Consider the following 26,219-nt stretch of genomic DNA (forward strand, 5'->3'; position numbering starts at 1 on the left):
AGAGAGATTTGCTAAGGATCTTGGGGAAGAAAAAAAAGAGAAAAAGATATCTTTAGACCATTCCCCCTCACACATCAAATTCTCCCTCCCTTGTTTCAAGCTGGCAGCATTGACTTAGTGTGAAAACAACCTCAAGCTCAGGAACACAAGAAGACAAATATGGTTAAATTCATTTCTACAGAGTTCTGTGTATGACAAGAGCCACACTTCAGCCCTGTGCTGGTCTGCATAATTTCTCTCATATTCTACAAGCCTGCGATTCACAGATTCATTTCAGCATCACTAGACATGGACTGCAATCCTCACAACACGGCCCACGACAACTCTGATTGAAGATTACATCACCCTAATTCACATGCTGCCACAAAACATTGTTTTCTAGTTTAACAACACGGGTGACACTCCCACAGCAGTCTGAAATTTAGATTGGCAGACATTAGCCTGTAGTTTCAGCATCAGATGTGCAAATATTATTTATTTGCACATCTGATGCTGAAACTACAGGCTAATGTCTGCCAATTTATTATTTATTTATTTAATTTATTCAAGACAATATTCAGGTCTTGAATAAATCACCAAAAAGAAGTTTCTTGCAATCACAAGAAACATTTATTCAAAGGCTTCTTGACCGTGAAAGTACAAGAAAGGTGCTCTTACATGATCACCAAGTTCTTTATCCCATTATCTTGACATTTTCAACTATGAAATCAGTTGCTCAGCTCCACTGGCAATACCTGTATGCTTGTATGAGTGCTGGTAGATCTCTACCATTTTAATGACTGTCACATACTTCTACTCTGTAAAGAACAAGTGACAGTCAGAAATATTCACAGCTGGCATACAATATCACTGAGACTACTGCAGCCAACACTCAGTGCTAGTAAGAGTTTGCAAACAGCTGATAAATGAACCATAAACCCCAGCAGCTATAAAGCATTTCACAAAAACATGCTTTCCTCTCCACAGCTTAGTACTTGGGGCTCAGTGGGGTACCACTGATTTGAAAATATTTTTGCACATAAAAACAGGAGAACATCAAGCAGTTTCAAAAGGATGTGAGCCCTCAGAAGCTTCTTTAAATGAATTGACCTGATTTATAGAAATTCCCTTAAAAGGCTGGATTGGCTCCAAACCCTCTGTGTCACACTATTTTATCCATTGTAGGGGATCCAAATAGAGTGACTATCCTCACTGGCAGTGAGATGAGACTCCATTATCCTACTATAGGAATATTTTGTGCAAATGCTGCTCACCTGTAGAGAAATACAGTATGTAGTCACAAAGCCTAGAAAAATAACTTCTTAAATATTGATCCTAAATGTAATACTTTGAATACCCAAAATAAGAGAGAAAAGTGAAGTGTACCAGACTTTATACACACCAGCTTTAATTTTTACTTAAATAATGAGAATAGCCTACAAAAAGCAATTTCCTGGGATTTGCTTGAACTCATAGGATCAGGATAATGTACTTTCTGAATAAGTACAGCATTACTGAGGTAACCCTGTAGTATTCAGTACTTTATTTACTGAGTAATCATGCACCACCTCTGAGCTGCAGAGCCCATACTGACAATAGCACCAGAGCTTTTTAACGTAGTTTAAAATAGTTCCTAAACCTGAGAAGAAAACTGCCCTAAGCATGACTATTGGCTCCATTGCTTTAATCACAGCCAAAGCAGTGTTCCAAGTTTGGAACACTATCACAGTTAGTCCTGTCCTCATCCATCTTGGTCAAGTCCCAAAAAGCTACACTTAAAAGTAAGAGGTTCTGGCATGTGTGCGTTACTTCTTTTCTTCTTTTTCTTCTTTTTTTTTTTTTTTTTATTTTAAAAAAAAAGTGTTGGTTAAGATTAAGAGCTAAGCGCTACACTTGAAAAAATATTCTGAAATAAAAGTCCTCAACTGGAGGCTGGAGCAGTGAGATATCCCATTCATTTAGCAAGACTCAATTTCATTTTCCATTGCTTTAATCTTATATTTCTTTAAGGTGCATTCATAATGACAAAAAAAATGCATAAACTTACATAGTCAAATGCATGCTGGCTGCAAAGCTAACTGCTTTTCAAATATTCAAAAGAAACAAATACATTAATTTCTTATTATGTTATAGCAACATACATCACTGCCAGCCAAAATAAAACATGACTGGGAACTGAGCCACATACTTTTTTTTTTTATCATATTATCCTAGGCAGAAAATTATGAAGTTTTTTCTTTTGCACTTCTGACTCTCTCAGACACATCATACCCTTCACACTATAGAAGAATATATGTAGCCAGAGAATAGCATATTTGCCTTATAACCACAGATAAGGAAAGAGGAAATGTTGACCAAACTGAGTCAAAGGTACTCTTAAATCCACAGGTATGGAAAAGGTACAACACACCTAATAACTAAAACAATAAATCTTTCAGAAAAAGTTTCATGCAAAGTGTCAATACAAATGAGAATGGAGATGATCGCAACTGACATACCAAATGGGAAAAAAAAGGATAATAAAGTGGCACTCATAGTTGGCCATTGATGCAGGACTCTGAATATTACTTCACAAATATGAAACTTCTTCCTATTTTTTTTAGCTTATTTGATTGCTCAAATGAAGAAACAGCTTTCTTCGGGAAATTTCCTAATCCCATCATTCTGAAGATATGTACAAAAATGACAAAATTTTTCTCAAGTCTATAATGTAAATGAGATCAAGCATACAGGATTTTCTCTGTAACCTAGTGAAGTAAATATAGATATTTCTATTGACTTTTGTGGACTTTATATCATGATGTTTCAGTTCCAGGACAGACCTGCTGATGACACAATTCAGAATTATAATTAAGACTCTGGTCTCATCCACATCAAACAAGAGTCCATTTAAATCAAACTTTCATCACTGTAGAAATTACAACTCAAACTTACTGAGTTGCCTCCAAATTTCTCTCTTTCTTGGCAAAGATTACAAGCTTCAAGTATCACTTTCAGAATTGCTGGGCTGTCTAGAGACAGGACTTCATATTCCACAGCTCATGCAGGATTCACATGTTTAGAAAGAGGGATTACTGTGCAGGTAATATACAGATACACTGCCACAAAAAATGCTTCGCGCTGCTCTCCATAAGTACATTTTGTCCAACTAACGGCTCACAATTTACTGCATTCAGTAGATGCACCTGAACCTAGTTCTCTGTTATAAGGAAAGATAAACTGCAAGCTCAAGGATGGATCAGAAAAAGCATAAAAAATATAGTAAAGGAACAAGAATCCTGCAATATTGCAAGAATATTGCAAAATATATGTGGCGCACAGAATGCACGAGCATTCAAACTGAAGGCAACGGATTTCAATTAACACAGTCTGCAGTAGAGGCATAGTGAAAAAAAACCACAAACAAACAAACAAAATGAACCTTTGCAGCAGCATGTGGCAGGGTGATATACCAAATTCTTCTGCATACAATTACTGCTAGTGCAAAACATTTATTTATGATGGATTTTGCTGACAAGACTGCATACTGCAGAATACACAGTCATACCAAGACCTCCCACTGATACTGAAACAGATTTTAAATAATTCTGCAGTAGAAGTAGCAAAACGAAATCACTTACCCTTAGTATTGCATTGCTGGAACTATCTGAGGAGTCAGCTCTCTGGAAACAGGTTTTTCTATCAATAATTGACAGCTGATACAGTTTCAGGCAGTAATACACCAGGGAAAGACCGGCTGCAGCAGCAGTTCCTTCCCATTTAGCCTATCTCTAGCACTTCTTAGATCTCTTTCTTAACCCTTTCTAGGTATTTTCTCCCTGTGTTTTGGGTGGCAAGACAAAGGCACGATATATGCTATAGGAAAAGAATGCATTATTTCCCACTTTACTCAGTGACAAGAGTTGTGGGAAGAAAGTCAGTAGGATTTAGTCATAACAATAAGCTAAAAAGAAGTACAATCTAAAAACAGAAAATGACTCAGTGACTGGAAAAGGATATAACCGGGATATGAGCTACTGTAACCAGGACAATGGTTTCTCCAAACGTAGAATTAAGAGGTCAAGATCACAATAACACAAGACACTGGTATAGAAGGCTAAAGAAGTTAATAATTTGCAATAAGAAAAAAGATTCTCATTCTCTTCCAGGATTGGACTAATGAGATCTGAGATTTGAAATCAAACCTACCTGGTTTCAGTGAAGCCAGCATTACAACCTTATAGATCAATTTTTAAACCAAATGAAATATTAAGTGTAGTAATGGAAAGAGAAAAGGTACATCCTTTACTGGAATAGCTGTTTCTGTAGTATTCTGAAACAATTCATACTCCTCAAATGAGGTTGTTTTTTTTTACAATGTCAATTTATACCAATAAGAAATTGTTTTCTGACATCACTTCAAAAGATGGCTTTTCTTTGTCATATTATTCTTTTACATTAAAAAAAGATTGCTCTGATTTGACAGCTCAGTACACTTTAATGGACAGTGGGCCACAAAGGATAGCTGACAATAAAAGGTTTTGAAAGTTCCTTTGTTCAAATGGATTACTCTTCTCCCACAGAAAAAAATAAACAAACCACAGCCACCCAGAATGAACAACCATGAAAGAAAACTGGAGACACCAAGTGCACTCCCACTGTTTTGCACTAGTTTTATAGGAGTCAGGCCCATCAGATGTGTCAGACAAGACTGACTGCACCACTAGTGCCATACCTATCCTACAAGGATGTGATGCCTTAAGTTTTAGCTTTCATATTATCCAGATTCTGTGCTGCATTAGTATATAACTCTGAACTTCATACAAAGAGTTAGCAAGTTCTTCTCACAGTTTAGTTAAATAAAACAATTGTTTTCCAGCCCAAAAGGTATAAACAGTGAATTGAGGAGAGCAATCTGAGAGGATGAGACTTCATAACCTAGAGCTATAATTGGACAACTAACCCACCCCAATATGTAAATGGAACAAAACTTTAAAAAGTGTGAAAATGTGTGATCCCATGTCCTTCTTGGGTGTAGCCTTGGCCAGGCTCTTGTACTGCCCAAGGTGTATCCTTCGAAGGCTTTTTTAATAAATACCTGCTTTATTCCTTTAGCACTGTCTAGCCTCTGTTCTAGGTAGCCTCTCAAGGCATCAGATGAAGTACTATGGATAGATTCTAGTGAGATGGGAAGGGATATATTCACATAAACTGTCGGTAATCCTACTCGCCCAAATGCCAGCCTTTGGAAATCAAATGCAGGTAGAATGCAGCTGGGGAGCAGAGTGTGCAAAGGCTACAGTGTATGTAAAAGACATTTCCCCTTACTTCCTACCCTCTTAATTTGCAAATGATAGGAGCAGAAGCTCTCTGAACAACAGAGAATGTCTCTTGCTTGCCCATCCAAGAGAAGGATTAAGGCCCCTACTTCAGTCATGATTGGCCACGCATATTTTCCAGAACTGAAGAAATTACTCAAGGACTTCAAAACAATAGGAAATTATAGGAGAAAACTTAGTGCAGCCAACTAAGACGCAATTTCATGTGGAAGAATAGAACAAGGGATGAAATCTGGACATCTCTCCTGAAGTCTCTTCTCACAGATGACTTTTCCGCATGGCTCCTCATACTGTCTTGGTTCCAGATGTCATACATCCAGCTGTTGTAGAAATTCAGCTTCAACTGTACTATTAATCTGTTATCCTCAAACAACTGGAACTGTATTATGTAAGCATATCCCATGACTGAGGCTTATTTACCAATGAAACTAAATGGTGTGTTGACTATCTGTGTAAGACCTTCCCAAAATCACATTCACAAGAATAGATCTTTTTTATTTTCATTTCTAATAAATTTTATTTCATTTTCCCATAAAATATCAAAGACTTGCTTCCTGTATGTTCTTGTATTCCTGAGTGTTGCTTTTGGCAAAAAAGCCACAATGTCCTTTCATTTTCTCTTCATACCTAGAGGCAACAGAACAAAGTAATATATAGGCTTTTTTAATTGACTGCTCGGGGTCATTGCATAATTTCTCAACTGGTGTCCAGACTTACAAATTTAACTCTGTATTGTTCCTTTACTTGTCTTCTATTTCTGCACTTGTGGATGCTGCTCTGAGTCAATATTTGCCACTGTCTAAGCTGAGCTGCCAACTAAGCACCACACTGCCACTTGCTCCCTTTGCCACCACCTCAATCTCCCAGCATGGGTGAGAGAATCAGAACCAAAGTAAGAAGAGTCATGGGTTGAGATAAAGACAGTTTTATGGGGGAAGCAAGAGCTGCATGCACAGGAAAAGCAAACAAGGAATTCATGAACCACTTCCCATGGGCAGGCAGGCATTGAACCATCCCCAGGAAACCACAGCTGCATCATGAGTAACAGTTCTTTGGGAAGACAAAAGACACCACTCCAAACATCCCCACCCTTCCTCCTTCTTCACCCCTCTTTATTTGCCAAGCATGACTGTCATATGTTCTGGGATACCCCTTTGGTGGGCTGGGATCTGCTGTCCCAGCTGTGTCCCCTCTCAATTTCCCATGCATCCCCAGTCTCCTTGCCAGCATGGCAGTACAAGAAGCAGAAAAGGCCTTGGCTCAATGTCAGCCCTGCTCAGCAATAACAAAAACATCTCTTATCAACACAATTTTAAGCACAAATGCAAAATATAGCCCCAAACTATGTACTCTGAAGAAAATTAACATTTTCCCAGCCAAAACCAGCATGATATCCTACAAGACTCCCAACTTTACGAATTTGAAACAAGTTTGGCTTGAAACAGCACTGATTTCTGTATCTCCATACTTTATTTTATTCACTGCATATCTCCTTTCCATCATCAGAAACATTATTTTCAGTAAATGCTCCCATTTTTTAAGTGGCACAAAATGTACCAAACTCATGTTCTCAGATCATTCCTGCTCATTTTTAGAAAAAAAAAATCTTTTTATTCAAATTAATGCTTAATTGTTAATGCTCACTAGTAATTTATAGTCTTTCAAAGACTTCAAGTTGACATAAAAAGTTAGGATAATTTTATATCCACCTAAAAAGCCCCATGAAATAAAATGTAATTCAAAGGGTAGTTTTTTCTGGGTGAGTAAATTGCACATCTTTGAGATTTCTTTCACCAATAATTCACATGAAGCGGTTTTGCATGTTTCTCCCACCTTCCACAACACCAAGATAAGCTTGCAAGGATAAAACACTATTACAAATTCACAGAAATTTCATGTTCAATGAACACTAAACACTTGACAACCACCCACAAAAGCATAGAAAGCACAGACTTCTATCACATAGCTCTATTCTATATTTTTCAAGAGAATTCACTCAGACCAAGCAGGTAAGAGTGATTTCCCCAGCAAATCACACAATATTCTGTCCTGTCAGTCCACTTGTTTTTTTGTGGTCGTAATCAGTATCAAGATCTTTGCCTCTTCACTTGCAACAATTCAGTATTAAGCATCTGATTTCATTTTCTAATGCTATATTCCAGTGCTTCCACTGCACCCTATAGGGATATAACTGTGTTGGTTTTCAAGTGCTAAAAATAAAACAAACACATGTCAACCCAAGGACAAAGTTGAAAGGAAACATACTTTAATGTAACCAAAGAAGAATATATTTAGCATTTTGCTACTAAGCAAGGATGAAAATAAACATGTCAACACATTGCTGTGTCTAACTGTGAAACCCACGCCCCACTCAACTCTTTCTGCAGCATTTATATGAAAAGTGGATTTAGTCTCCATTTCTTTATTCTGAAGAGTGACTTAGTACTCTGTTACTACTCCTGGCCACAAAGGGCTCCTGAACTGCAGTGTAAAGCACTTCCATCCTTTTAGGCAGTCAGTTTTTCTATCAATTAACAGTGATGTAGCCATCTAAGGTGCATTTGGACAGTAGCGCATATTAAACTTCAATCTGGAATCCTTCCAAAACCAAATACAAGCATAAGTGGGAAGTGGCGTGACACTCACTCCACTCCAAAAAGTAAAAGGTGATCTGTAAATCAGAATGTTTTCTCTTGTCTTTCTTTCATTATTGTTAATTTGGGCTCTCTGTAAAGCAGTACTGTTCCTTTGTCCCAGCAATGAATGTTCATAAAAACCCCATGTGATTATACTTTTTAATACTGGCTTTGAAACAATATAGATCTATATTTTGACATTTTCAATTATCTGAACTTTAATTTTTAACACTGGAAAAACAAATAGTACAACTGTATACAGTGGTATTCATTTTGGAGATCCTGTATTCTGATTCCGATATTGAAAGCAAGAACCATTATGTCTGCTTTACTTAACCTTTCAAAACACACAGCCAAAAATTTATTCTAATACATTAGAGGTTGTTTTCGGGCATATGGAATTCAATGTTGCTAAATAAGTATAAACTAACATTGGTAGAATTGTGAAACTGTATTGTACAGTTGTATGAACACTTCAGTGAGAAGGCAAGGAGGAAACCTGGGAAATGCTCTTAGCAAAAAGCTATTATTTAACCCCTACAGAACCTGTAGGTTCTTGCTTTTGCTGCCATGAACAAGAGGATTCAGTAGACTGGGGCACTACAGAATCTCCTGGTGTGAAAGATTCTGGCTCCAAAGAGTTGCAATCCTGGAAAAGGAACATCTGCTCTAATGCCCACCATGTTCCAAGGCTTACTCTTCAGAATGTCACCTTTTTTCTCACATATCCATACAATTTCAAACTATTCTTTTACCCATCAGTGTAGTAGACATCAACAAATTCCATTCTAATTTTAAAAATACATTAGTATTTTAAATATTAATGTTTAAAAGATCCACTGGTTCTGGTAAACTTTCCAGGAAGCTCATAATGTCTGCAAAAGGAATAGTTGCAAAGTATCATTCTGGCAGGACTTTAGGTAAGCATTAATGGAGCTCTAAAGAGCTCCTTGTGCTTAATAAGGGCCATTCAACTTCCATCAGTAGGAATCAAATGGCCCCAATTAACTTCTAGGTATGTAGAAAATAAAAATTAATCGAGGGCTAAGTGTTCTGAAGTTCACAAGGGGAAAAACAAAACCCAGCTAATATGCTCCAATATGAATGCTGTGGTACTTACAGTGAGATTTCTTAGCTTTGACAGTTTGTATGCACCTTTCCAAATAAAATGAACTCCCTCTTTCAAGCAAATCCAAACTATTCCCTTCCCCCTCAGATCATTGAAGAGTCACTGTGTCAGCTATTCATGATGGAAGTACCTCATCAAAGACTGGCAAGCATTCATCTTTTTTGTCAGGGATTGATACAAGGCCTATCAAAAAAATTCAATGTCATCATGATTTAGGATTGCCCCAAAAGCCAGAGCACTTCAAGGCAGTAATAACACTTGGAATTTTCTGAAGATTTGTGGAAACATATAGAAGTTAGAAATTAACATTGTTGGTTTCTGCAAGATACCTTCACAGTAATAAAAATCGTAGCACAAAATTTGAAAAACATTAGTAACTCATATCAAAAAATTATCTTGCAACATGCTGCCATGTGCATTAAGACAGGTGCTTTGCAAAAGTAGATGCAGGGTAGCTTGGAAGATGTTATCCATTTCCCTATTTCAGACATTAAGGTTTCATTTCAATTTCTTGTTTCCTAAGGATTTACATAATTAGATTAATGTGTTCTCAATTAGTATGAGACATCTGCAATTAGCTAGTACATGCAAAAATACTCCTTAACACAACATTAAAATATAGGCAAGGAAAAAAATGGAAAAAAAAATCACAGAACATTAGAAAATGTGGATATACAAGAAATTTGCCATATGTATCCTACAGAGACTTTTAAAATTTTTAATAAATATCCACGGATGGAGATTCAAAATCAAGAAATCATACTTCACTCATTCTTGATGTTGACAATTCAGAGTGAGCACATTCAGCAGTCAGCATCAGTGTGCCACTTTTCACCTTCAAAATTCTATTTATGGCCTTCATAACCAACATACAGCATTAGAAACATCTTAGAGAATAATCCTAACTATACAAAAAACTGCAAGATGGCTTTGTGTTTAACTGCTTCTTTGTCAATTAATCTCCCAGTTCTCCAGAACTGTCCACAACTAAATCTATGCTGCCAATTTACCACTATCAGCTTTGGAAGAACATGGGAACAAATTTTTTTTTTGATTGCAAACCTAAGCTTCAGATTACTAAAATGACTGCAAGATTATTGGAATAATTACCTAATAACTGCTGACAGGCTTGATCTCCTGGCCTCTTCTAATACTCCCAAAGTGCTGGGTAGATCCCTTTGGAAATATGTGGAATGTATCCAAACCATCAGAAATCTAGAATAGGGGCATTTTTCTAAAGAAAAATAAATAAGTAAATAAATAAATAAACCTGACAACTATTTTTCTATACTTTCTTGCATAATATGGTGAATACCTGCAGGTAAAAACACATTTTGTCATTATAAAAGAAGTCACATATTCTGTAATAAATAGCTCACGTAGTTTTCTGAAGCTTTGTAACATTTTTCTCCAAAGAATCTTGTTTCAGAAGTAATAGCTCCATATGTCATCACAGACATTATATTTACTCACCACACAGGAATACCCATGGCATAATACCTGCTTCTTTTTTTTTTTTTGTTCGTTTGAACTATCATTAGTTCAAACAATAACATGTCTTATTTCTACTAAAACCCCCATCGCAGCACTTAAAACAGGAGTAAAAGCTTCTACAGATGCCAAGTCACTGTATATTTTGAGATACTCTGCAGTTTGGGGGATAACCAATTCCCACAGAGCAAAGTACTTCTAATCATTCGTGCGTGAAAAGAACCAGCAGGATTTCTCTGAATATTATTTAGATAGGTACTACCACTCTGGTTAATTAATGAGAGATTTAGATAGAAAAGTATACTGAACTAGGGGTGGGTGGGACGTGTGTGTTTGGTTGGTTTAGAAGGGGTGTAAGAAGGAATAAAGTCTAATTTTGGTACTCAAACTGCACATACATAAGAAAGGCACAAAAGTGATCAATACTGAGACCTTAAGTCAGTTTCACAGAATTCAGCAGTACGTGCAAATTCCACCATCAATTGCTTTTCCCTTTTGCTTACAATTATGTGTGGTTTCAGCAGCAGAAATTCAAAAAGATCCCACAGATTATGGGCTTCCAGCTAAACACAGAAAGCACAGGAAGATATTTGACTTGCATCTCCAGAGATTTAACTTGTTCTACATTTCAGACTCCACTGGGTACCACTGCCAAAAAGACGATCCCATTTTAACCTTAACTGCTTCTGAAGAGACCTGGCCGTATATGCGATACCAACCGCACAGACGACGGGCTTCGCATGCAAAAATTGGGGGGAGGGGGGCGAGAAGAGAAAATTAATACCTTTAATCCAGGAACGCCTCTTGGTTCCCTATTCCTCACACTGCGACACGCGCAGTCATCCTCCCTCCCTGCGCGAGGGCTGCCCGCTGCATTGAGGAAACTTCCCGAGGGGCCGCTGCCCGCACTCCCGCTGCACCTGCCCGCGGCACCGGGCGGACAGCGCTGCTCTGTGTGCCCCGGGGCACCGGAGAAGCGGCGGGGGTGCCGGCACTTCCCCGCGCACCCGCCCCGCAGCATCGCCCCGAGCCGGCGACGGATCCCGCTCCGGCAGCCGCCGGTCGCCCAGCACCCCGCAGCCCCCCGGCCGGACACGGCTTCCCTTCCCCGCCGGCGATGCTGAATCACGGCGGGCCGCCGCTCCGCCGCCTCTCCGCGGGGGTGGCAGCCTGTCCCCCGCCGCCGCGGGAGGAGGAGGTGTCGCGCCCCGCCGGCCCCTCACCCTGACCTCACCTGCCGGGGCGCGGGCGGGCGGTTGCAGCGCTCCGGTGCTCGCGGGCGGCGCGTGCTGCGCCTCACGGGCGGCGCGATCCCGGGCGGGGCGATCCCGGGCGACAGCATCCGCGCCGGGCACGGGCGGGAGGAGGAGCGGGAGGTTACGGCGGGGAGCCGGGACAAACCATTCCCTGCGAGGGGGCACCGCCGGCGGCCGGGCGGCCGAGCGGGGCGGGGAGCGCGGGGCCTCCCACACAGGTACGTGCGAGGTTTGCCCCTGAGGGGCGTCGGGCGGCGTCCGCGAAGCGGGGCGGGCGGTGCGGTGGCCGGGGGCAGCGCTGCCGGTCCCCTGGTGTCCCCCCCTCCGCTCGCGGTGGAGCGGCCCGCGCTGTCTAGCTGCCCGAGGACGCGAGCGGACCCGGCGGCCACGCGGGCAGCGCCCGGAGCGGCCCGTGTCCGCCGGGAGGAGCGAGGAGGGCCGCGCCGCCCTCAAGGCTGGCTGCGGCCGTCTCCCTTCGGCCTCGCCCAGCCGCGGGAGCCGGGGCCGGCTCCGGCTGCCGGGAAGCGCCTTAGGAATCCTGCGGAGCGCTCCCCGGCCGCTGAGCCCCGCGGGCGCCCCGATCTCGCCCCGCCGTGAGGCTCGGGCAGCCTCCCCGAGCGCCCGGGGCCCCGGCGACGCGTGGGGCCGGGGCGGGTGGAGGCGCCCGCGGGCCGGGAGCCGCCGGCGGATCCCCGCGCACCTGCCCGATCCACAAAGCCGTGCCCCCTGCCCGCGGCTCCAAACAGGGTTTTTTTTTCCTCTTCCTCTTTGGAACCGTAGCCAAATGTTGGCTTCCCGAGTGCACAGTGGCTGTTTGCCACCCTGAAAGAGCCATTTCGGGCTTTTCCTGAAACACTTTGCATCCTCACATAAAGGCACGTGACCTAATCAGATAAATGCAGTAAAGATTGAAAAAATAGATTAATGCTTGTCAAACAATTTTTTTTAGGAATTTTTCAGAAGAATAAAAAGTTTCACAAAAAAAGAATACTTACAGAATAAGTCATAAAACCTCAACTGAAATGTAGTCAATTATCTTTGTAATTATGTAGTATCCCCTGTATTTATCAAGGTTAGGAGCCCAATTCACAAGCAGTGGAAGTCACCATGGCATTTGACTTTGTCTGCATTATGTTTGCCATGGAACTATCGGTAATCTTTTATCTACTTCTGATTTATTAATTCATGATTTTACATTGTTCATACTATTTCATTCTTACATCACACGTTCCTCACTACTACATACCTTTAAAATCAATTCCAGTCTAGTCTTTTGTGCATAATCTCCTGGCTAAAATAAGGCCTTTCTTCAGAATGTCTACAACTACCTCTTCAAGACAGTTAGAAATAAATATATTCAGTAGGCTTAGTTTCAGGTTTTCTAAGTCTTCGTCAGAAAGAACTGAAACAAAGTTGATAATGTTAAATGAAAATGAAAATTTAATTGCAACTTGATCAGCATTTTTTTTTTTGTTTTTTTTTACTCTCTTTTAACATCTTCTGAGGTAAGCTGATACTTTAGCTGATACTTTAATAGGAACAGATTGTGGGCTTCTTGCGAATGCTAAAATTATTGTTAAGGACAGAAAAACACATGAAAAATCCTTTAGGAAATTCTGGAGAGATATCAGACTGTTTTCTCATGTGTGGTATCAATTTGTAGCTTGTAAAGTTGAGAATTTACTTTTTACAGACATGGTATTTTTCATTGGGTTGAATGACAAACTACATTGTGGTTGCTTCTGATATGCCGAAATTATGATTTATTTGCCACTAAAACCTTTGCTGGACTTATCAAAAAAAAAAGAAAATAAAATAAGCAGAGCTATAATTTCTGGCTACAATCATGTAATCTGATAGAAGCTCCCATGCTTGTTTGTGTAGGTGTTTGTAGGAACAGGTCTGAATTTTAGTGATAGAAAACCCATACTAAAGCAACGGGATCTAAGCTCGTCCCCATGTAAACAGTCATTATTCTCAAGCTGTGCCAAAGCTGTGTTCCAGGATGCTCCTGAGGAAAGGTTTGATTCTCTTTCCGTTAGTCATTTGGAATGCTGCCACTGACTGCAGATGAAACCATTTACAAGGCTGACATGCACTGCACGTTATCTCTGGGTCAAAGCTTGGGTTGGGCATGTAGCAGCCCCTGCCTGCTTGGTTTTAGCGGTGTGTCCACATTCCACAGCCCAAACCAGGCCTCTCCACCCCAAGTGATGTTCTCCCCTCTGCTGAGCAAACTACATTAGATCTTGGGAAGAGCAGCAAACCACAAGCGGGAGTTTGTGATGACAGATTGCACCCAGCTGTTGCTTTATGATTCACAGGCAAACCTGAAGTTTGGAAATAGAGTTGTGACCTGCTTGGCTCCTGGAAGGATTTTAGGATAAGCGTCCCTTTCCAGGTGCAGCTAATGCTTCCTCTTTTCAGAGGGATGGTACCAATGGATGCTGTTCTCAGCTGGGAACACGTCTTCCCAGCAAAGGCCAGAGCCTCACAGCAGAAACGCTTTTTCTCCTCTCCATTCCTGGGAGGCAGGAGGCATTAATCTCTTCCTGAATGTGCTTTTAGTTGTTGTTTCCCAGAAGCAGATCAGATTTACTCTTTTTAATGCGATCTGCATTCTGAATCACTCTGAGAGTAAATGGTACTCACTACCTCCATGTTGAAACATTAGAGCTAACAAAATGTAGTAAGGAACCAAAGCAGGGTATTAAATACACAGATGCTTAATTGGGAGCATTAAATAGAGTTATATTTTTAATTATTGTAAATAGAAATAGTAATTTTTACATAGCATGAAGATTATCTTATGAATTTCATAAATGAACAAACAGGAAAGACAGAAAAAAAGATTTTCAAATTTTTCCATACAGAAGTTCTGGATTCCTTTATGAATTTTAATTGTTACAGTTGAAAAATGGTGAGGGCAATCAGATCAGTTCTATCTTCAAGAGAAAGAATTAGGATTTATTTGAACACAGTTCCTATTTCACTCTTCCTGTTACTACGAACATATTCCCTGAATAATTATGAGCACTGCACTGATGTATATGTAATCCATCTCCAAGTCAGTAAATACAATGTCCTCAAATTACAAAGAGGATCATTAAATTCTCTAAAAAACACTGGTATTTGAGCAAAGTCACAAAATAGACTTGAAAGTGCAGACCTATTTCTCCTTACTCAACTGCCAGCTTACAGAGGTGCAGTAGGATTCACAGTCTGATAGGGTCCAGAAAACTTGAAGTTGCATTTTACCCCTGCTGTTGAAACAGCCTCTATCCTTGTGCAACTGTTAGTACTCACAAATGCCACAAAGATCTTCAAAATATTAAATATGACAATCCTGAAGTTCAAAAGCTTTGAAACAGAATCAGCATATAGATTTGTAACAGGAATAACAGGAATAATATCTATTCCTATTAGCTATTATCTATAGTGTGTTTTCTTCTGTTTGCACAACACTCAGAATATATTTACTAAGTAGATAATTACACTTTTCTAAATGGGTGCATTTTCCCACTTGCTATAAAGCCATGTCCAAACATAATCTGTGCTGTCATAAACCATCCATTTCCTAGGTCAGCCTAGAAAACATTACCAATTAAGAAACAAGGTTCAGCTCAACTTCCATCCCTACACTTTATATTCCCTTAGGATTCTTGCTACAATACTTCTCAGGCCATACATAATTTTTGCTTCAAAAAGCAACACCCATTTCTTTTATAAGCCATCTGCTCAGCGTGTTAGCAAAATCCATGCAACAGCTTCCCAGCAGCACCAACACCTGCTAACAGGGGATGGTGTTTCAGGCAGACATTGCCAGCCTGTCACAGCTTCTTATCTCCTCTCTCTCTAATCTTCAGAGTACTGTCTGGGATTATCTCCTGGAAATCAAATGCCCAGCAAGATGGCTTGTTACTTTTTTATGTATCAGCAAACATGCACTTGATTGAGTTCATTAGTGCTGTAAACATCTTTTATTATACAGATCAATGTGAATTTACAAGCTGTAGCAGTATGATCTTGACATAATGTAGCATTTCATATACAATAACTTTTTATAGTCCTTAACACTCCAAACAAGCTCTGGGTGAAACTCAGTACTGATGGAAGCAGATACCATACCACCAAGGCTATCCAGTCAATTATCCTCAAGCTTAATGAGGTTCCTTTCATTCAGGCATGATTTTGAACAGCTTTAAGATAGGAAGACTTCTATTTTTAACCACACAAAATATCATTTTGGAGCATCTGTATCTGTTTAGTAATCAAAGCTGGGAGATTCTTCTTCAAGTATCTTCAAGTTTCCATCTGCTGTCTGCCTCTGTTTAAGGAAGGAAGTCCCAGAATTTCAGCAGTTTGGAGAAACATTTCCTTTTGTTGAGCAGCCTTGAAGAAAAAAATTATTCTACTGTATGAATGCTGTAAGATGATATGAGGCATAAGTTGAAGGAAAGTGGAAACTTATATCTGTTGGTATACTAAGTTACTATGGTCATCCAGGAAATAAAACCAGTTTTTGTAAATATTCACAAACTGGGGCAAGTTCATATAATGTTACTAAATACTTATGTGTTGCTGGCATGCAGGCCCAAGTAGAAAGAGGGGTGTGAGCTGCTCCTCCTTTGCAGTTGCACATAGTAATGAAATAATTATTTTAAGCAATATGGTCAAATATGAGAAAAGTGGGCATGAGACTTTCACCCCAGCAAAGTTGTGCTTTTTCCTATGCATGTCCTTTTCAGTTGAGCTGAACCTTTTCACAGTGTAAAAGTTCTCAGTATCTGTTCAATCCATACCTTACCAGATATAAGTGGAAATTCCTCTATATAGGTTTGTTGAAATAAGTCTGAAGTGATTGGCTCATTACTTTCATGTAACAGCTAACAAATATTTAACCCCTCTATTTATCACGTTTAATGGCAAAACATATTGCAAATGGTAACTTTTTCACCATTATTTGAATTTCACTAGTACTTTTAATTGCTTTCTGAAATTAAAATTTTAAGAAATTTAAAAATCATATAATCAAAAAAAGTAATATCAAAAAAGTTAAGTGGAGTTGTTAATTTTGTATAGTCAAAGTACTCTTTCTCATATTTTTCTTTCATTACGTATAAATATTTAAACAGTATATATCTATGTCACAACAGAAAACAATATAGAAAACAAGAAAAAAACCTGCTGCCAGAAAACATGTTTATTTTTTCCATATATCACAAACAGACTATAAGAGCATGAAGCATTCAAAAAGAAACGTGCAAAAGAAGTCTGTGGAAAAATCTATGTCTGCTCATATAGGTAAGGCTACACTGGATCTGTCTGTCCCCAAATGACCTCGTGTTTCCTCAGGGTCCCCAGCTTTTTGAAGACCACACGTTATTCCACATATGTTTACAGGGGTTGTCTAGGCAACCAGATAAAACAGAGATTTAAAGGGGCCTGCCCAGTCTGTGCTGTGGGCTCCAAACTCACATCAAGGAAAGGAGCCCTGCCTGTGGAGAAACACAGCCTGGGGCAGGAGAATCCTCCAGATTTTAGCCAATCCTTTCCTACAACTGCCTGCTGTAGCAAAGAAACAAAAGACTACTACAATTAGACTTACATAGACATGGTGAGTTTTGATTCAGACTATGGATTGCAATTTTTTGACTATAATAGATAATATTAACATAATGTGCATTTCCTTATGATCTCATTGCATTTTTATCTGTCCAAGAAATGACAGTGACAACATTATTGAGTGACTATGATTAATTATTTCAATTATGGTAGAAAACAGAAACCCCATTCAAAATTAGTCCCCCATTGTGATGCAGCTGTACAAACATATATTAAAAGACTGTGTCTGGACCAGAAGTCTGCAAATTACTCCACTCAGAGTCATCAGGGAAAAGACAGCAGCACACATGGAACACACAGAGGCAGGGATGAACCTGGACAGTGTGTGTATTGCCAAGATTGTAACAAAATCACAGATTATCCTAATTAAAGCAACACTTTTTCTCTCCAAATGAGAAAGGTTACCATCTCCTATTATCTTTCTTAAAAGACTATGTTGCATATTTTCCTGTTGCATGAGGCAAGTTCTACAATTCTTCCATAATTATTTTATATGTTCTCCTCTCTCCTGCACATGTATGTGTTTCAGTTGTCCTGCCTTAATTTTCTTCTCTCTACCATTTTCAAACATTCCCTTCTGTCCTGCACCCCAGCCTTTCTCTTTCTTTCTTCCTTGAAATCCCAGCTGCCATGGAAATCCTGCTCTCCAACACCACTGAAACTCTCAGAAGCCTTTTACTTCTAACTGTATAACCCTGAAATTTGTGGATGAAAAAGCCCTCTATAACTGGTAAGTATTGATATTGATTGTGTTATTAATATTTGCATGTTAAAGGATTCATATACAAACTATTTAGCTCCCCCTTCAAACAGACAATAAATTGAAAAAAATACTCCTCTCTTCTCATCCAGAGGGAAAATGAACTTTAAACTGAAGGACAGCAATTATAACCTGGATTTAGCATTTCTAAGAAATTCTAGGAATCAGTTTTTTACCCAAGGACCATTTCTAACATGCCTTTTGTGCCTATTCAATATACTATCCTATGCTAACTTTGAGGAATGGATATGGCCAATTATACTCTTGTCTCTTCAATAAACTGATGCAATGTTATTGCAGAAGTGAAAAAGAGGATGCAAAAGAAGTATGTCCTTAAGATAGCTTATGAAGAGTAACAGGCACAAAACTAGAAAACACACCCAGGCCCAATGTTGTCGTTGATGTCACCAATGGCAAAATTTCATTTCAGTATGAAGAAATTCTGATTTCATTTGAGACTTCAGAAAAGTAGTTTCTCATCAGTAATGGCTTTAATGGCCTTTGCCCCTGCTTGTGGGTGCCCAGGGGATCAGAAATCTGGTTTGTCTTCTCAGTAACGATGAGGAAAGGCCCTGACTGATTTAAACATGTCTTTATTTTTGTTCAACACTATCAGTGAAAATTAAGATCTAACATACCAAATATTTGGAGGAGGCACGGGTTGCCAAACTCCACCAAACTCTGCTGCTGAATTCCATTGGTTTTGTGAACTCTTCCAAAATGGTAGTAAATCTGCAGTACAGTGAAGGGAAAGACCAAGTCAATGGAATAGAGTGGCAAACAAAACAAATGGAGGCCAAAAGGGATAGGAAAGAAGGAAAAGCAAAGTGTGAGAATAAGAGCATATAAATCCTTTGGAGGATAGAAAAGACCTTTTTTTGGGGAGAAATGGAAATATAATTTATTTTAGCAGTATAAAAAAATTAAAACTAGGAGGGACAAAAAAGATGTGATTAAATCAAGAATAACTTTAACTGTGATAAAGTAGATAGAAGGGAAGATTTCTGAGGAGAAATATCAAAGGACAAGCTTTGATATCTAGCTGCTTCAAGTGATCTACACATATAATGTCGTCACCTCTGAGTTAAAATGTTGCACCTGAGCATAAGAAATAAATGCAGATGTTATCCCCAAGACAGATTTCTACACATCCTCTGTTAGAGACCTTGACTGATTCATTTTACCTGAAATTATTTGAAAGGAATTACAGCATTAGAAATGAGAAATGCTTGAGGATAATTTTTATGTGTAGACATTTATTGTCTAATATATTACTTGGGGATGCATCTGCTTTTTGCACAAAAAGATAGGAGTTTTTTCTTGTAAATGTGATGGTTAAAATCATAATACTTAATACCAGTTTTAAAGCCCTTTCTGTCACATTCATGTGCAAAAACTGTACTGCACATGGTTACCATCTTTTAAAATGTATTTAAAAAATAAAAGCTTCACTGGAAGCGTTACATTTATTTCAAGTATTATTAGAAAATTACCTCTATATCTCAGATGTGAAACTGAGTTTAGAGAAAATCTGGCTTGGGCTAAATGCAAATAGAAGTCAAAGTTCTGTCTTTCATGAGATTAAAACAATGCTTGAAAACAGTCAACTTGTCTTTTGTGGTGAATCAGCCATACATCTATCAAATATACAGAACATCTACTGATATCAAAGGATAGTCTGACAATGGCTTCTCAGGCTCTGGAGTTGAGGGAAAAAAACTTTTACATTGACATTTGCATTACAACCACTTGAAATAACCACTTCTTCTTTGTGCTAATGAGAATTAATAAGTTCTTGGCATGCACTGTAGATATTTCTCCTTTTAGCTTTGTGAGTCAAAGACAAACAAAAAGAAATCCAAAAATAGTAAATAAACTTTTAATCCAGTTTTGGCTGATTTTTTTTTTCTTCATCTGGAAAGTGGCTAAATTTTACTCTTTTTTTACTTGCATTGATTTTTTTTCAATAGATTCACCCTTATGAATATGATATTATTATTGTTTTTGTTTATTATTTCTCCTAATGAAAGGCTACTGGTCTAAATATCCTTTTAGCAATTTAGCTTCCTGGCTTGTAAGTGTAAGGAAAAGGCTCTGCAGGCACCTGACTGAAGAACATCTTCTGAAACCCTCTGAGCCTGGAATGACCACTCATTCATGGCACTAGCAATATTAAAAAAAAAAAATTAAAAAAAAGACACTGAGAAGAAATTAAAGCATTTAAAAGCTCAAACTGTGGGAATAGCAGAAACTACTGGAAAAGAAGGCAAGAACACTTCAGTGTACATCTGGAAACAGTAAGTGTTATTTAAAAGCAAGTCTATCAAAAGGAGGTTTTCCTTCTGAAAATAGTAAGTGCTGATGCATTTGGCATATTTAACACTTCTCGGCAATCCAAGAAAAGGAGGATATTCATGAAGCTGGTACAAAAAATGAGTATTGCATTCTAAATAAAAATGAAGCATATTAAAGCTATATGCTTTGGTGCTGAAGGTTTAAAAGTATATTTTACTTTATAATATTGGGATAACAAGATTATAAGATTATTATATTTACTAAATACAATTGGGTGCTAGAAGTGTACAATAAAGTGTGGTATTACCTTGCCATAGGGTAAGATCTATTGAAGATTTTTAGATTCAAAAAAAAAAGTAAAACCCTTTCAACTTTAAAAAGCCACTGGTTTTCAACAGAAAGTAGAGCAAATAATACAGAAATAGACTCCTGGAAGAAGCAGACTCCAGATGAGGCAATTTAGAATCTGCCAATAAACTAGTACGTGAATATTCAAGTGTTGGACTGGACTGCACTTTGGAACCTTAGATACTACCAAGAGCTGAAAATACCATAAAACAAAGATATCAGAGGCAGAAAAACCCAGAGCTGGAATTTCTGAGCAAGGAATAATAACACAAATAAAGCAGATGGAAGACTCTGAACATTAAGCAAAATCTTGTATTTGTCTTCAAGTGCCAGGGGTCTGAACCATGAAGAAATTGCATGTTGCTGCCTTGGATGATTGTTTTCTGTAGAATAAAAACACTTGCAGCAAAAGATTATATGTGCAGAAGAAACAATAAACATAAGAGCAAATGGGACATATTGCCTTGATTAGGCATATATGCACAACTCCTAGTATTTCTAGGAACTGTGCTGTAACTCTGAGATAAAAACAGCAAGTTGTAGAAATATAAAGGGGTAAAAATACAGGTTTATGAAAGTGATTTTTTTCTATTTAAAAATGTGCTTCTAGAAATTAAAAAAAAAAATTAACAGGAAAATCATCTTGGCCTGCTTTCCTATTTTTACATGGCACTACTAAAGATATTACAGAAGAAAAGCTGATTATGTGTTAAGAACTTTTCTAGCTAGACTTCTTTAACCCATACAGTAATATGTGACAGAGGGACACAATTTACAGGACATACATTTGAGCAGAATACAATGAAGCCTAGATTTAGATGTGACACTACTAGTTCCTCATCATTCCTCACTTATTGGGTGCAGAGTATGTAGGAAAGCTTGCTAAACTGTTTGAACTTTCCCAGCTAGAATTAAAATGACCTTCAGGTAACCTAGTATATTTCGCTTCCAAAGTGAGTTAGGCTAAAATGAATTAAGGTCATTTTTAATTCTGAGGAAAAATAGATACTGAGGCATTTAATATAGGTTAGTCTACTTTAAATTAACAGTTGTAATTAACATAGAGATCTCTGTAGAAAAGACCTAAAAGATAAATTTAAAACACCACTGTTTTTGTTTTTTATCTTCATAATTCTGTAGAAGGTGATTCAGAGTCTTAATATACAGTAAGAACAAACAGTATAATATTGATCACCTCTCAATTATGGTAAACTTAAGTAATTAAGGAAGTTGTCCTGAAAGTGGCTTACTATCTGGTTTTTTAAACAGTTATGCATTTTTTAATAACTTTGACTACACAAGTAGTATTTCTATTCAAATCTGTGGGAGTAAACTAGAATCAAATATCAGACAAGTATACCATCAACGCTGACTTATGTTTCATTCCTGCTATAGTTCATTTGCAGCAGTACAAATATATTGCTAAACTACTAAAAATACAAAAAAAAAAGTGATTTTTTTTTTGTTCTCTTTCCTCTACTCAGTATGTACAAAATCAACTTATATGGAATAATCTACAGAACAATTATAAGCAACTGAAAAAAGTGCTGCTTGGCAGATAGCAAGAGACTACACCCACTGCCAAATGATCATAGGAGATAAAGGCCAAGAACTGAGCAGCTGGACTTGCCCATTAAGGCAGTCTGTAGCTTATCTCTGAAAAAAACATGTATTTTCTGCAGGACATTGACCTCAGCACAGCACCTGTCACCTCCTGTGGTGAATTAATATGTAGCCACTATCCACAGACAATTTGATCAAATGCTGTCTTGTAGGGGGTAAAAGTGAAAGCAAAAGCATAGAACGTGTTTTGCTAAATTAGGTCTAAAACATCAAAAAAAACCCTACCTTGCAGCTTTATGGCTCTTGAGAGGCTTGTGGTGAACTGTAGTTAAAAATCAATAAGGGAGTATATAACCTCTTTTCTTCTATGTTTACATGGGGTTTTTTGACCAGTGGTTATCTTGGGAAATATTTGGGAAACATCTAATGCCAAGAAAGAAAGGGTGGCCATGGTGAAGTATTAGCTGCTGGTATAAACTTCTTTTGGAGCTTTTTGCTTTAAGTCAACCTAGTCACACTGAAGGAAGCCCAAGTTGCCCTTAGTTAAGACTCCTTCCAAAATAAAATGTCCCTCAAAATTGTAACATCCATGGTGTGACAAACACTTTCCTGAGGCTCCAGATTCCTTTTGGATTCACAGTTGGAAAGCATCAAAGAACATTTTTCAGGACATCTGAAACTTGCAGAGCAAGTTCTCGGCCAAGTTGCTTTAGTTTCATAGTGGATTCGGGGCCTGGCAATCTCGGATATTGTAGAAGTATGATGTAAGTCCTTTCACTTCTCTCTGAGTGGGTGGGTCCTCAACTGGAATGAATTTGGCACCAGTGGATTAAGCCTTCCCTGCAGAAGGATGTAGTTTTGCTGTCTGTATAGCTGGTACAGGGAGCAGGGGAAATTGCTGTACTCCTGCTTTCATCCTTTCCCTTAGCACATCCACATGACATAATTGATATATTCTTGGCAGGTCTGAAATTATGCTGCAGTGATGAATATTCTTGTTTCTGGGTCAGAAGCTGTAAAATTTGGAAAATATCTTCCATATTCACAAAGAAATACATATGCTTCTTGGCACGTTAGCAACCTGCTAGAAAGGCATCCCACACTGGCAGAACAGGGGTTAGCTGAGAGCAGGAAATGTGCCAGTAGCCTGGAACAACCCAAGAGGAAAACAAGGAGTTAAATGCCAAATGTATCATTCTGTTTAGGAGAAAGAAGGAGGCTGCTAGAGGTATTCAAAGATGCAGGAATGTGGGATTTTGGGAAAAGCAGTCTAATTTGGTATTCAAAGCCCAACGTTTACAGGCACTGCTGCAATGGTAAGGCAGGCTGGCCACAGAAAGAGAACCCCAGCTAAAGCAGGTACATAGTCAGAACTCAAGCAGAGCCAACACCTTCAGGCTAAGGATGATCAGTATGGATGGGCTGAACCATCAGTCTGAGTATGCCAACCCCTTGCAATGCAGGCACACCTCAAATTCGAGAGAAGAAAATGAAGATGCGTAATGATTTAAATTTAGTGACTTGTTTCAAATGTGTATTGAAAACAACTGCTGTAGTTGCTACAGAAATGCCACTATTTCATCTAGAAATCAGAATGATTATGGAGTGAAAGGATGTGTGGCTCCAGAAGTAATTCCCATATGAACAAGTGATTTCTACTAAAAACACCTGAGAGTCTTTAATCTAGAAAAAATTTATCTTTTTTTGTCCTGAAATGACCCTCTCATTTTTAGTTCTAAGTCTATGTAGGGTAAAATATGTGAGTTTCATGAGGGAACTATACATCTGATACAGAGCTTTAGGCTTTATCAGAGTGAAGGATTGGTCTTGCTAGGATACTCCTAACTGATAGTTCCCAAGAAATATGTTAAAAAATGGATGAAAACCTGCTGGAAGTCATTGAAACATCATCAAGTCCATACTGCTTAAACTGCTGAGTTGACTTTCTTAGAGTATATCTTTTAAAATCTCGTATAGATCAGCAAAACAAATCAAATTTGAATTTTCGGATTGGGCCTTTAGTGAAATATATTAACATACACATACGGAACATTTTTCATATTTGCATTACTTTATTTTTTAACCAATTGTGTTGACAGAAAGAAGGCAAACTACTTGTAAATAAGCAGTGATATGAGGCATTTCAGCATAAAAGGATTTTATATAAGAAAATTAAGGAAACTAAAGATTAAGACTGGAATAAGAGTTGACAGTCTGAATGCTAAGTGATTGTATACACATAATATCTATAATCATCGGTATGTTTTGCAATTTATCAATGGCTATTAACTTGTTAATACAGCATAAGATATGTGAGTAGTGTGAATGTGAATACAAGTGTCCATTCCTAACTCTTTATTTCTGTTATCTTTGCTTACATGTGTAATGCTAGAACCGTGGATATGGTTAATTTAATATTTAACATCACTGTTGAATTATATTTGTTAGGTTTCTGATAAAGAGAGTATTTGGGCAAAACCATTTATGTAAATCCATCAGTATTTAGGTAAAAACATTCATGTAAATCTTAATGCTGCATGTGCATTAAGAGCATGTGGTTATGTGGGAACCAGTGTCATTGCATTGGTGCGCACACACACACACACACACACATATATATATATACACATATGGTCTGGACACATATATGTAGGATTTTGCTGGAGTACACACAATGACCGGCTGATCCTTGTCCACCAAGACCCAAAGGGCAGTAATGTCTATTGGACCTTGGTAGATTCCCACATATGCAGACTTTGCAGCATAATTTGCTAGTGAAGGGATGAGCTGTAACGCCAGGAATATGCTAAAGATGCTGCAGCAAACCTCATTTGTTAGTGATGCTACTGCTGTCTTCTCAAGGATATCGAAATGCCTGTCAGCACCTGGATGAAAATCAGCTGACTCAGACTTAATCTGGCCAAAATGAAAATTATGATGGCTGGAGCAGGGAAAACATTTAAAACTCGGATAAGATCTTTACCTGAGATACCATTTTCAGATATTTATTTAAATACTACAGCACCTCAGAGTTCTATTGTTTGTCACTGTATGAATGAACGAGACAACAGATGGCAAAAGTACCCTTTTCTTTTCCTGTGCTTAAGCTCTCCTCCTGGTGCAGATCCAGCCATTGCAATCTGCATGCCATTGCTCAGCAAAGGGAATTCCTGATAACTTGCTGAACCTCTTTTTAAGTGCATAAAGAATGTTTGGCAAAATGAGACAGCCCTTTTCAATAGTAGCTGCTTCACTGCCCTCAATGGCTTGCAGGTTACTTCCTCATGATGTTTGAGTCCTGTTTCTATCTTCAAAGCAATAGAGACCTGGCTTCCTCAGACAGCTTCTTTAATCATAGAAACACAGGTAGGCCCCTGAAGTAAGCAGTATAACACACGTCAGGATAATGCAAGGGAAAAGGGGAAGAAAATCAGGAGAAAGTCCCTTGTACCAAATAGTTCATTGATCAAACCTCAACCTACAAAACATCAAGGTAATTCAGGTAAGTATTCCCATAACACTTACACTTACTTATGGCTTTGCAGCCATATAACCCAGGCAGCTTGTACAACTGTAAAAGTAGACCACACACTGGCTAGATCTGCCCAGTGCTCCCATACTCTATACTCCACTGCCCAGGCCTAGGAAACTGGAAATTTCCTAGAAGTATCTACTTTAGCTTGCATTAGTGTATATGTATAAAATCATGTCTTGTAGTAAGGAAATTCAGTATCAGGCTGTGACAGCGTGCGCTTCACAAGTAGGCAGCCCACGGTGCTGGGAGAGGATTTTGATAACCCCAGAGAAGGACGGTAGCCA

At 38.6% G+C, this 26,219-nt stretch overlaps 2 protein-coding genes and 1 long non-coding RNA gene across 4 annotated transcripts in view; 2 read left to right on the forward strand and 1 right to left on the reverse strand.

Annotated features, from left to right (window-relative positions):
* TTLL7 (tubulin tyrosine ligase like 7) overlaps positions 1–11,858 on the reverse strand; it is a 64,159-nt gene extending 52,301 nt beyond the window's left edge. For both annotated transcript variants that reach the window (XR_007778179.1, XM_018912299.3), the window contains exons 1-2: positions 11,788–11,858; positions 10,173–10,296 (exon numbers count right to left, since the gene is read on the reverse strand). The gene's annotated coding sequence lies outside the window, so the exon portion shown is untranslated. The remainder of the gene's footprint in view (positions 1–10,172; positions 10,297–11,787) is intronic.
* A 78-nt stretch (positions 11,859–11,936) lies between these two features.
* Positions 11,937–20,325, forward strand: LOC115483892 (uncharacterized). The gene is made up of 4 exons (XR_007778152.1): positions 11,937–12,027; positions 17,039–17,113; positions 17,964–18,164; positions 20,250–20,325. It is a non-coding gene; the product is annotated as an uncharacterized LOC115483892 (long non-coding RNA).
* A 148-nt stretch (positions 20,326–20,473) lies between these two features.
* PRKACB (protein kinase cAMP-activated catalytic subunit beta) overlaps positions 20,474–26,219 on the forward strand; it is a 71,472-nt gene continuing 65,726 nt past the window's right edge. The window contains exon 1 of the mRNA XM_050977279.1: positions 20,474–20,491. Coding sequence (XP_050833236.1) covers position 20,491 — 1 coding nt within the window. The 5' untranslated portion in view covers positions 20,474–20,490. The remainder of the gene's footprint in view (positions 20,492–26,219) is intronic.

This window comes from Serinus canaria, chromosome 8, assembly GCF_022539315.1.
Source record: "Serinus canaria isolate serCan28SL12 chromosome 8, serCan2020, whole genome shotgun sequence".
Classification (NCBI taxonomy): domain Eukaryota; kingdom Metazoa; phylum Chordata; class Aves; order Passeriformes; family Fringillidae; genus Serinus; species Serinus canaria.